This window comes from Rhynchophorus ferrugineus, unplaced genomic scaffold, assembly GCF_030347505.1.
Source record: "Rhynchophorus ferrugineus isolate W39M unplaced genomic scaffold, kcgeb_rfMv2 rfM1, whole genome shotgun sequence".
Classification (NCBI taxonomy): Eukaryota; Metazoa; Arthropoda; class Insecta; order Coleoptera; family Curculionidae; genus Rhynchophorus; species Rhynchophorus ferrugineus.
The window spans coordinates 22,796,888-22,809,089 of record NW_027472580.1 but is presented as its reverse complement, the minus strand read 5'-3'; the positions used below and the strand labels follow the sequence as shown (position 1 = coordinate 22,809,089).

General features: G+C 31.0%; 2 protein-coding genes across 3 annotated transcripts in view; one reads left to right on the top strand and one right to left on the bottom strand.

Moving 5' to 3' along the window:
- The window catches only part of LOC143206499 (calpain-9), a 167,763-nt gene that overhangs the window by 117,707 nt on the left and 37,854 nt on the right, over positions 1-12,202 (top strand). For both annotated transcript variants that reach the window (XM_076419071.1, XM_076419072.1), the window contains one exon: positions 3,664-3,739. In XM_076419071.1, coding sequence (XP_076275186.1) covers positions 3,664-3,739 — 76 coding nt within the window. The remainder of the gene's footprint in view (positions 1-3,663; positions 3,740-12,202) is intronic.
- Positions 3,756-9,224, bottom strand: LOC143206501 (uncharacterized). The gene is made up of 4 exons (XM_076419074.1): positions 8,897-9,224; positions 8,673-8,804; positions 8,445-8,604; positions 3,756-3,855 (listed from the first exon to the last, which is right to left on the bottom strand). The coding sequence occupies exons 1-4, from the start codon at positions 9,122-9,124 to the stop codon at positions 3,839-3,841; spliced, it is 537 nt and encodes a 178-aa protein (XP_076275189.1). The 5' UTR covers positions 9,125-9,224; the 3' UTR covers positions 3,756-3,838.

Below are 12,202 nucleotides of genomic sequence, written 5' to 3'. Positions count from 1 at the left end.
TTCTTTCGTTTTCATTAATATTTTCGATTGGTCTCAGTTGCAAGCTTTTGTTTACATTATTTAGTTATTTAGAGAAGAAGAAAGGTTTATATTTATGTTTATAAATTAATATCAGTAAGATAACAAGATACGTATGAATACAAGTTTGATTTTATTTTAAGTTAAGATTTCAAACTCCCAATTCCATTAGTTTGTATTAAGTAACTGGAATATAAATTAAAAAACCGAAAATATTAGTGAAATATATTCATTAAAACAATCAGTTAATTAGATCAAATACATTATATTAAATATATTTTCTTGTAATGAAGACCAATTGATAATAAATTGTAAATATGTTAGTTAATTTGTTATATCAATTTAGCGTGTGTAATAAATCAAGTAAGTTTAGCAAATAATTTATATACCTACATAACTTTATTCTGCATTGCTGTAATAGCTGAACATTTCCTGATAATATATAAATCTCCACAGAAAACTAACAGAGCAGATAAATTAGACAACTGGTGATATTATATTATTGCTGTATAGTATAAATGTATTTTACTAACTAATGAAGAAAGGTATATTATGTAAAATTAGTTACAAATATTTTAAAATAGCAAATATTAATTTTTGTTTACATGTTTCTAAATGTTGATCAGCTATTTTCAACATTACATTATTCTTAATTTAAATTTGTTTAGTTTGTTGTGTCTAACAATCGTTTGTTAGAATACCCTTTACTCTTAGCTGATATATCTCGTCCATAATAAAACCATTAATAACAATTAGATTATCGTTGCCATAATGAAAGCTAACAACTTTGTATTGTGAAAGGTATGTATTATGTTATTAATTCATATTAAACCTTTAAAATATTTCTCCGCATGTAATAGATGTAATTATTCGAAACGTGAACAATAATAATCTGATGAATTTTGTATACATCCAGCTATATTAAATTGGACAAGATAATTAATATATGTTATGCGTATGAGATAGTTGTTTTCATCACTCGATATAAAAGATGTGTAAGTGTTCAAAACAGTAGATGCTATCCCAATTAATAATTTAATAAAAAGTTTTCTAATACTGATGGTAATAATTAGATTAGGTTTTCAAGTACTACTTTATATACTCATCATAAAATGTCTCTAATGGATAATATATTATTGACATTTTAAAACTAGATTTTGGAAGATTATAGAGTGGGATAGTCAGTACTTCATTTCATTTTGTACACATTTCTTTTTTTATCTGTCTTTAGAGTATTTCTGACGTCACATTATTCTTGTTCTAAAGGCCTTGCTTATCCACCATTGAGTTCACATTATTTAATATATTTATTCAATAAATAGTTCCGACACCTAACTATATACAGTAAAATAAGTCTAAATATTAGGCATATAAATTAGTTTTAAATGATTATTTTTTAGCTTGAAGCTTTATAGTGGAAAATCGGTACAATGTATTTAATTCAAAGTATTGTCAGTTGATAGCCGCTAATTTGTCTCATATTTCAAACAATTTACGATTAATTTCAAAAGAATGATGTGCCTTTTGAAACCATCCACGGATCGACTCAATTATTGGTATCTTCATAAGAACTCAAGCGCTGCTCAGGTCGGTCAAGACTCATATGTCGGAACAAGTAGTAATCAGAAGGATCATGCTCTATCATGCTATGTTTTTACCCGTTTTTCAACATGAGGTCGAGCATTGTAACTTTTTTTATTGTTATTTTTTTCGTGTTTTTTTTTTTGTTTTTTTTTGCTTTTTTTTATCTCAAACGCATCAATTGTAGTCGATGGCTATCCGCATTGATGGTTTGATTTTACCAGCTCCTAGTATGCCACAGCAAGCTAATCCCACCAAATACAGACCATTAGTTTGGAGCCATGGATATTCGGCTTTGTCGTTGGCGACGAATTTTCCCATGATTTGTTTTTTCAACTTCACACATGACCAAATGCCTTTCAATGTCTCTTGGCTTCAATTCATTCATCACAAAATATTCAAGCTTTTCAATCATTCCCAATTTCTTCAAGCGATTGGAATTTTTTTCTAGTGTTAATCCTAATAAATCTTTTTTTAAATATTTTGGATTATTCGTATGTTCTTCAAGCGATAAAACATTTCTTGTTCTTGTTTCTTGTGTTGGAGGTTTCTTGTATTACTCCAACAATTCTGTATATTCCTCTTGCGATTAATCCGTATATCATCATCGAGCAATGCTTTCGTTTAGCTGTTCTGAACGCTGTTTGTTTTGTGTGTCAAGATCGCTACTTTTTAACGTGGAAACCTGTATTCCCAATTTGAATTCGATGGAGCATGGTAGATATAAGCTTCACATAAAATCCGACAACTTTCAACAGCATTTTTATTCAAATTAAAGCAAGAAATATCTGCCCGCAAATGCGATTTACTCGGTATACGTTCTACAAATATACCTGATACTATTTAATACACAGTAACACCACCTGTTAGTATAGGTTTAATGTATAAAAAACAGTTTCTGAGATAAAAAAACAGTAGCCACACCACTTGTGTTGCTGATAAATACGCTAAAACTTGTCTTTTTAGCTATACATTTGTTAAAAATCCTTCAGTGACGTACAACGATATTTGGTGCCTTATTCCCATCATCATATATCAATTATCCATGTCAACAATAAAGTTTACAACTTATAAAATATAATTACTATTTTAAATAACAGGTCAATTGAAAAATCCCTGGCCTACCATAGTAAAACACATTTTTTTGGCATAATTAGTTTTGTTTTATTCAACATAGCCACAGACTCTAACTTTTCGATACCATTTTTGTAGTACGATTGGTCCTTTGCGTCAAAATAGGCCTCAGTTTCAGCGATCACCTCTTCACTCGACTAAAATTACGGCCTCTCCAATATAAGCTTATAGAAAATATATTTCCAGTTGTAAAACTTTTTACCATCAAAAGCACATCAACGAAAAAATCAATTTATTTTTTAACGCGTTTAAAATCTCATCCTATATCTGGCTGAACGACACGAGGGGGGCCAAAATGAGATTTCTGCAATATGCGGCGCATCCCATCATCTTATATTAAACAGGTTTGGCGTGTATAGCTTGAAATTGTCCACAAAATCTTTTTCGTGTTATTACATTCAAATTACTTCTAAAAACGTACATTTAATGTGGTCAGGATATATTAGATATGCCCTAACCTGTATTAAAATTATCTTATAAAAACTTCATAAAATACTATATCCACCTAAATATTTGAATATATCAATAAAAATTGAATAAAACATAGAGTAAATTTTATTCCAATATTACTATCAAAATGGCAATAATTTCCGCAGTCTGTCAGATCTAATAATAGTAATACTTCATTCAGTTGTCGAAAGCAGATACCGGTTAAGAAGTCCTCACTACGTAGCTACCAAAAACCTGAAGAAAATTCACTGAATTTAACTGGCCTTAAAGGTAATCCTAGAATCCTACTTATTCCCCCTCCAAATCTACCAGCATGGGCATTTTCCGAACTGTTAATCACCGCATGATATATATATATATATATATATATATATATATATATATATATATATATATATATATATATCGCGCCTCAAATATTTAGTCAATATAAGTAACTTTTAATATTTTTTTTAAATCAATATTTATCTTTTATTCCAGCATCAAATGGTACTGCCAGGGCGTACCTCAACGGACACTTAAACAAACTAGAGGACAAACAATCGACAATATCAAGGTAATAATTTGTTTTAAATAATTTATTTGTACAATTACATTAAAATTTTTCTGGTATCCACCGCAACTTTTTCCATCGGTCCCGTCATTTTTCTTCGGTTCACAGTGCGTTCTCGTCTGCAAGGCGAATAAGAGTGATTAAAAAACAACTACAGCCTATTCAAAGTTTTTTTAGTAATGCATCATGGTTATTTGTGACGTCGAAATATTACAATGTTGCCGAATTAACTCTGAGTTTCAGTTCAATCTAAATAAAATAATTGAACAAAACTGTTATCAAATATAATTTATTTTAACATTATGGTAAATATAAAAATACAGTTAATTATACAGCCACAATAATTTATAGGTAAGAGTTAAAATCTCTTATCACTATTGCTTTCAAGAATTTTTCATACATCTGACAGCCGGTCGCCGTCTGCTTGTCAGATGTACGCTAAATTATTCAAAATATTAGTTATAATTACTGCAGGTTATAAATCGGCAAACATTATTTTAGCTCTTTGATTATTTTGATAATTTAAGCCGGTGCATAATATATCATATTACTTTGTTTGAAAATGCCGAAAACAATAGATATTTAGGGTCACACATTGATTGCGGTTTAATAGGTTATTTCGAAAAGAAACGAGATAATGGAGGCCCCCTTTTGGTGGTAAATTCCGTTAGAGAGGTAATTATTGATGATATTAAATAATATAACTCCCTACAATTTTATTGAAAATATTTTTAACGGGTTGCTGCTGCGCTAAATATTACTGTGAGTACTGTGAATAGCATCATTTACAAAATGAAGAATAATAAGTTATATTCACCCAAGAAAACCCGTCTACATACAAAGTGGGTAACGAATCTTGACCATCTTGATACTAGCTCTATTCAATAATATACTATAAAATAAAATATATACTATATAATAAAAAGCTAAATATACGAAATGTATAAGAACAGTACACAAACTATTTTATCGATATAAACATAATTTAATAAAATTATTTTAGAGAAAATTGTCTGTCTGAAAAGTGTGCAATGCTAGCAATTCCTGAGACAGAGTGATGAGAGTGCAAACAACTAAAGGTATGCACATAATTAATTGAATATAACTGTAGAAAATGGTATTTTAGGGCGTGAAAGATTTGTGTGCACAGATATTATTGTAATTGTTTAAAATTAAACATGAGCATTAGGTTACAACGTATGAGGAGAGAATGAATACTAACTGTTTTGTAGATATGGTAAATGCATTAGACAGAATTTAGTGATTAATTTTATGAAGAATGATGTACACAGATAGTAGAAGAAGAAATAAAATATACTGTGATACCAAGATGACTTGACAAGTAAACACACCATTGAAGGAAACAAGAACTAAACGAAAAAAGTCTCGAAGGAAAGTAAAATACGTTTCTCAGATATACAATTGTGGCGGATTAGACATCCAGGGGGATACCATTATATAGGAAAACGCGTCTAGAAACTCCACCTCATAGATGGCGTGGAAAAGAGTTAAATGAAAACAAAACAAATTTAACCTACAAACTATTATAGCTGTGTCTTAATTGTAGTTTTAAGTCCTTCGATAATATATATATTAGATTTACTATAATGTTAATATATATTATATTTCATAATGTTTTTGTTCAATTATTTTATTTAGATTAAAATTATTTTGTATGTCAAAGCCAAACTGAACTAAAACTCAGAGTTAATTCGGCAACATTGCAATATTTCGACGTCACAAATATCCATGATGCATTACTAAAAAAACTTTCAATAGACTATACTTTTCTTGCAGTGCTAATTAAAAATGCTTCGCCCATCATTCAAAAGAACTCCCACCTGTAACTACATGGAAAAGTAATTATTTAAATTTATTATTTAATTAACATTGTTGAGCATTTCCGGTAATATTACATATATATTATTCATCGGGGAACAGTCTCAGATATGGATGATAATTATTAATGAATAAATCAAACGCCGGTTGGATTTAAAATTCTACCTTCGCGACGAAGCTTTAGCACACTACACATTTTTCTTACGAAAAGATCGTCATTGTTTACTCTTGGGATCTGCGTAAGATCCTACGAGTCGAACAAAGCGACAAAACTATAGTACATATGAATATGTCCAAAAAAAGTTTAATACATGTTTTTGTTTTATGAATGCCATATGTACTTCAAGATATACCCTGTTTAAAATGTAAAATTACTTTTTCATCATACGAAAAAGAATCTTAGCAAAAATAAATTTAATATTATCAAAATTTAATATGGCAGGCAGAGCAAACATAATAAATGGATTTAGTAATGAATCATGGGTTATCAAAAGATCCGGGAAATTATATTTAAAAAATCCACGAGGCCGACTAAGGATCATAGAGATAAAGATAACCGACCAACGTTGCGAATTGCTTCAAATTCTATATTAAACTAATGAAAGAAACATTTAATATCTCTTACCGGATGATAGACATTTAAGAACAAAGACATGCAAAGATACGATCTTTAAGTGAGCATAAAAAGATAAGAAAGAACGCTTACGATTTGTCGAAGAACATATATCATGGGAATAAATGGCGTCATATAATATTTTCAAACAAATATAAATTCAGTTTGGATGGACCCCGATCGATACAAATAAGTATTACTACCATGATTTAATGAAATATCATATGATCATAAGTCGCAGAGAGTTGAGTGGAAGAAGTGAGGAGAAGTGAAGTTTCCAGGAACAAAGCTATAGCAGCAGAGGGAGAATTAAAGGTATGCCGCAAGAAAATTCTGCTTTTAATGCTGCGAAACTCGTTAAAGGCCATTTCGCTAGAAGATAATACTCAAATTCTATCTTAGTAACAATTTAGGAGTGTGTCATCTAAACCTATTGCTATTCGTGATGAGACGAAAAGTTTGATTAAGATTATGTCAAGAAACTATATGAAATGCTGCCCAATAGACTGATTGAAGTTGTGTATAGAAGAACACCCAGTGAACATCAATATTGTCTTCTTCTATACTGACGGGGTGTCATCGTTAGCATAACGTGAAGACTGTAAAGTAATGTTTCCTGTAAATAAGGTAATGTAAAGTAATGTTGTTGAAATGAATAAAGAAATGAATGTGTTGCCACGTGGTCGATAACAGTGGTCTTATCACACCTTAATACAACTGTTGATTCATTATCAGGAAATACATTTTCTATAGTATTGAATTTTTCAGAATATAGCATTGTAGATAATCTTGAAGGACTTCTTCTGTCTCCGTATATATATATATATATATATATATATATATATATATATATATATATATATATATAATAAAGTATCCTTTTAGCATTTAAAGGTTTATCTGGAATAGACCGACAGTTTAACGTGGGCTTAGAATCACAAAATCACGGTCCTCGTGGTTAACCCTACCGACTGGCGAGTGATCATCTTTAGAAATAATCCCAGAAGACATCTGGTCTTACAGACCCTGGTTACTGGCGTGACTGGGATCATTTTCCTTCTCGGATTTTACATTTTACATGATTCGAATCCGCGGCGATCGCAACAGTAAGAGGACCGTCTGGTCGCCTTTACCACCTCCGCCTTTACCGCCTTTGCTGTTTTTACAGTTTCAGATATGTTTAAATAAAGGTTTTGCCTATCTAATTATTTTTTAAATCGAGAATCATTCTGGATAAAGCGCACTAGCCGGAATAAGACCAACCACATCAGCAAAATAAAATAAAATGGATGGAATATTCATTATTTCTTGATTTCTTAATTATTGGTTTGTAGCGATCTTGAGGCATGTCGAATTTTACATCGTGGAATAACGGTCAACAAAATACTCAGAAATATAATCCCAGATGTTGAATACGGGCGGGGTTCCAGCAGTGACAACTAGAACACGATAACAAATAACTGGCAACCCCGAGACGTTTATCTGGGATGTTATTGAAGGGTATTTCCATCATTCAGTAACCGACCATCGTTTGGTTTAGACGCGCCACCATCGACTGCCCAAGCCTCGTCTCCAGATAGCATCGCTGCCGTTTTTTCTATTTTATATTTTCTAAACTTTTCATATTACCAATAAATAACGGTCACATAATGTAAACAATCACCTTTTCATTTCGTTTTACTACCATTCACCGAGCCATAACACTTACCCCGAATTGGTGACCCCAACGTGATTAGAGGGTGTATTTTACGTGACCGAAAATTTTAGATATTTTTAATTCGATTCTTTTTCCATATTACTTTTGTTCCTTCAGCATTGCATTATTTCAAACATTTGTTCCTCATTAAATTTTATTTTAGTGCTGGAACAATGAACCTTTAATTTAATATCATTATTTCCATTTAATTTTCTTATCCAAATTTTATTTCTCTGGCAATCTTTTGAATCCTTAGAGCTTTTGACATCACCCTCTAATCATCAGCATTTCGACTAAACATTTCTTTCGGCGCTATGTTTAAATCATAATGTCTTCCTTTGCTCGCAGTTTCCGTCATATTGGCAGACATTTTGATTTGAAAGGCTTTGGGCAGCTTCGGTCGGATACCGTCGTTATTTGTTTTTTCTCAGTTACCGTAACGTATGTGACTACGGATTAGTCACAGAGCAGCTACAGAAGCTAGGTACCGATAGCAATCATTACGGGAACCCTGTCCCCAAAGGTTAAAATATTATTTATTCTGAAATAAAATAACTCACCTCCTAAAGCCTTCCTCACGAATTCATATCCATCACAAGCAACAGTGTTTTCAATATTATTAAGCATGCCGGTATAATACTTGACGTTCTCGTTTACCTCCTCCCGCAGTCTCACCTGTCTCTTCTTATAATCTTCGATCTGAGTACGTAACTCACCAATCTAAGAATAAACATATAGAATGGTCGCTACGCTTTTTTTCAAAATAGGAAAATAACGATATTAATTACTTCTGATTCCGATTTGGTCATCTCGCTCTTCAGCTTTAAGAAATACTTCTTTATTTGGTTCGTGGTATCATTGAGTTTGTTCAGACGCTCGCAAGTGGCCAACTGCTTCGATTTAGTTTCTTCTAGTTCTTTCTACGATATTTAAAATTCAAGTAACGAAGATTACTGAGATTATATATTTATATTTGTTGATTGCCTATGGAAAGTAATGTCAAATTGAATACCTCCTTATCCTCAAGTTGGCCTTCTAGAAATTCAAGCTGCATGTCCAAATCTTCAACAGAATTTACGATTTGCCCTGTTGGCGTGATAATGGGAAGTTCCGTGATCCTCGGCGCTTTCCTCGCCCAATTCTCTTTAAACTGTTTCAGATTACCCGACGTAATAAACAGGAAGACGACGATCATCAAACTGGTGGCAAAAAGAAGCGATCCCAAATAATAAATAAGCATTGTTTTAGAAACTGGGAAATTTAAATTATAAATATTGAAGCACCAGAGATTTTGTTAAATGTAAATATACTTGACAAATGCAAGGAATATTGCTGTCAAAATTTGATCGTTTTTCTTTGTTGTAATTGTCATGTATCTATGATGTCGGTGTTTGTAACAATCAGACATATAGCGGTGGGTATTTTTTAATCCCACGGTACAATATATTCGGTGAGTAAATCACTTTTGGTCCTTTTAACAGCTTCTGTGTACGGAACGGTCATTCTATTGCTGTTTGGTCTTGATACAACAATTGTAAGTTTCATATTATCTAGACGCAGATATATACATATACATACATTCGAATTTTTTGTATTTGTTATTTTCTATAAGGATTACTGTAAAATTCAAAATTCAATTTCAATCGCCAATCGGCAGGCTTAATTTGACATTGTAATCATATTATAACTACCATATTCTCCAATTACTAGTCCTACATATTGTATATTTTTCGTATTACTCGTATTTCATATTTTTGTATGTATTTTAAATACTTTATATATAATAAAATTTCATATATTAACTATAGACGGTACAGTTCACCAGAAGTACGATTCACTAAATTTATACAACACTTATTTGTCGATGGGATTTTAAAAGACTATCAAAATATAATCAGAGATGTGTGTGATAATAAATGTATGTCACTCATACAATGTATCATTGCAGTCCAAAAACGATTTAAACCTTCAGCTGCAATTCATATTAACGGATACTTTCGAAGGTTCTAATCCACGTCGCTTTCGTATATATTAAGCGCTTGCATGTGTTCTGAAAAATTTTTCATTTTATAAAAACATTGACTGATAAAAGTTGGTTCAATATTTATCAGTATATTTTCCATCATTTTGTGCTCCAACTTTTTACCATCTTTCTGGCAACAAGGTGATACCATGTCGTTTCTTTTGGTTTACCACATCATAGTTTAGTAGCGATTCCATAATTGTTACATTATACAATACATAATAATGAATGTCAAATGAATAACCAATTGTTGTGTGAAAGTTGAAAGAAAATTATTGGCTCTTTCAGAATTTAACTTTGTTATTAGAAATTTGAATAAATAGGTCAATAATCACTTACATTGAGGATTATCTAGAAATGAATATTTGAGATAATAGAGGTCGAATGGTTACCCCCACATCATTACTTTTTTTATCAATTCTAGCCAATGATAAAGGCATTTCTCTGCATAAGGCGGCCGAAAAATTTAAAATAACATATAAGATTTTTTTCTAGATCAAGAACGAATTATGGCTATGTTGAAATACATTTGACAATCGTTTAGATTTAGAAAAGTATCTCATAATTTTATTCATTGTTTAAGAAATGATTCGGCCAAAGTTTATATTTATGATTGTTGTATTAGGCAATAGTTGTTTTCAAGTACACTTATACGCAATTAAAAATATAATATAATATTTTATTACATATTCTTATTCTAGTTGCTATTTTTATCCCCCCTGTGTTTTCAGAAATAGAAGACAATGATTCTTTTCATAAAGACTTTATTATATTTATAATAATATATACTATAAATAAATATATTGTTATATTAACAATAATAATATTGAGGGATAATTATTGTAAAAAGTTCTTGGAGTATTTGTCAAGTTCCCCGGTACAGATTAATTATTTTTACCTGTACAAATAAAAATAACTGTTTTTTTAAATTAATACATTGTTACTAAGCCTTATCCATTAATATACTATTTGTTATTACAATAACTTATATCTAGGTATATATCTGGGAATCAGTCCTTACTTAGTTTGATGCTTTTGAGTCTGTTCTGCTCGAGTATCGAATTACAATACTTCGATATTAAGGTAGGTATGAGTCCAATCTCTCTTCGTGTCTCCATGTGATTCTCTTGATTTCCTGAGTAACAACAGGTATCTGAAGGTCTCGCTATTGGTTATGATTATTATAGTATCCGAGGGAATCTGCGATCCCTATAACTAGATTATATAGGTCCAAACCGGTTTAGAATTTGCTTATACAATAGAAATATATTATTACGGATAACTGAGATTGTTTTCGAATTAACCAATATATTCTTTTCAATGTCATCATCAAGATTCATCCCAAAGTACTTGGCGTTATTAATACATGGACAGTGTTATTCATTGTTACTGTTGTGTGTGCAGTGAAGTAAATTCAATATATATCAATTCGATTTGATTGACTTTTGTTCTTCATGTCATGGTCCAATTATTTATATGGTTACTTGTTTGTTGTAATATTCTGACTGTTTTTTCGCTGTTGATTGTAACGGTGACGGTAGAGCTCTTGTTTCATTCTAAACATTCTGGCTGAAATGTAAGAGCTTAACATCCATTGTGCCTTTGGTAGCATTTTGTGCAATTTTTGCAGAAGTTCCGTATGCCAAAACTTGCCGAAGCTTATGTAACATCTGGGAATATAGCTGAGTAGACTTTTATATCTTTGTAAGCTTTTCATATCACGTCTATATTCTATACACCTAGTCAATTGTTGAGAATTATATTTTAATCATTTCAATAACAGTTTTTCAAGTGTATAAGATTTCAATTCATTTAAGTGTTTTCCTAGTTTTTGGATCAAATAGCTACTAACGTACACAATAAAACATCACTCACAAGTTCGGCACAGTTTCTCATAACAACATAAAACCGTATAGTCTGTCAATAAATCTGATTTACGGAAATAAGATAAGGTTGAATTCGAGCAATGGGCTATGTTGGGACTCAACACGCGTTTTTGGTTCACTAAATATGTTTGTTTGTTATATAGAACTAAACACATGCATCAACTCGAAGGACCAATTTGCTTTTAATATGCTTAGCAAATAATAAACAATGTTCTTAACTATTTATAGATTGTATTTACTTATTTTAATTATTACACATTATTCTAGACGACTTAACATATATTCTATTTTTATGTATATATTACACAATACCTGTTACCAGATTTCTTATCCTCTATCCTAACTTAACATTCTATACAAATGTCAACCGTTATATCTAATAATGTCGAGAGAATCCCAACTAACCAAT

Bases quoted from the DNA above. Each gene is read 5' to 3' on its own strand.
- LOC143206501 (XM_076419074.1), bottom strand. From the start codon at position 9,124: ATGCTTATTTATTATTTGGGATCGCTTCTTTTTGCCACCAGTTTGATG. The intron at 8,805-8,896 runs GTATTCAATTTG...TAAATATCGTAG, and splicing joins GCCAACTTGAGGATAAGGAG to AAAGAACTAGAAGAAACTAA. The intron at 8,605-8,672 runs GTAATTAATATC...GTTTATTCTTAG, and splicing joins TGACCAAATCGGAATCAGAA to ATTGGTGAGTTACGTACTCA.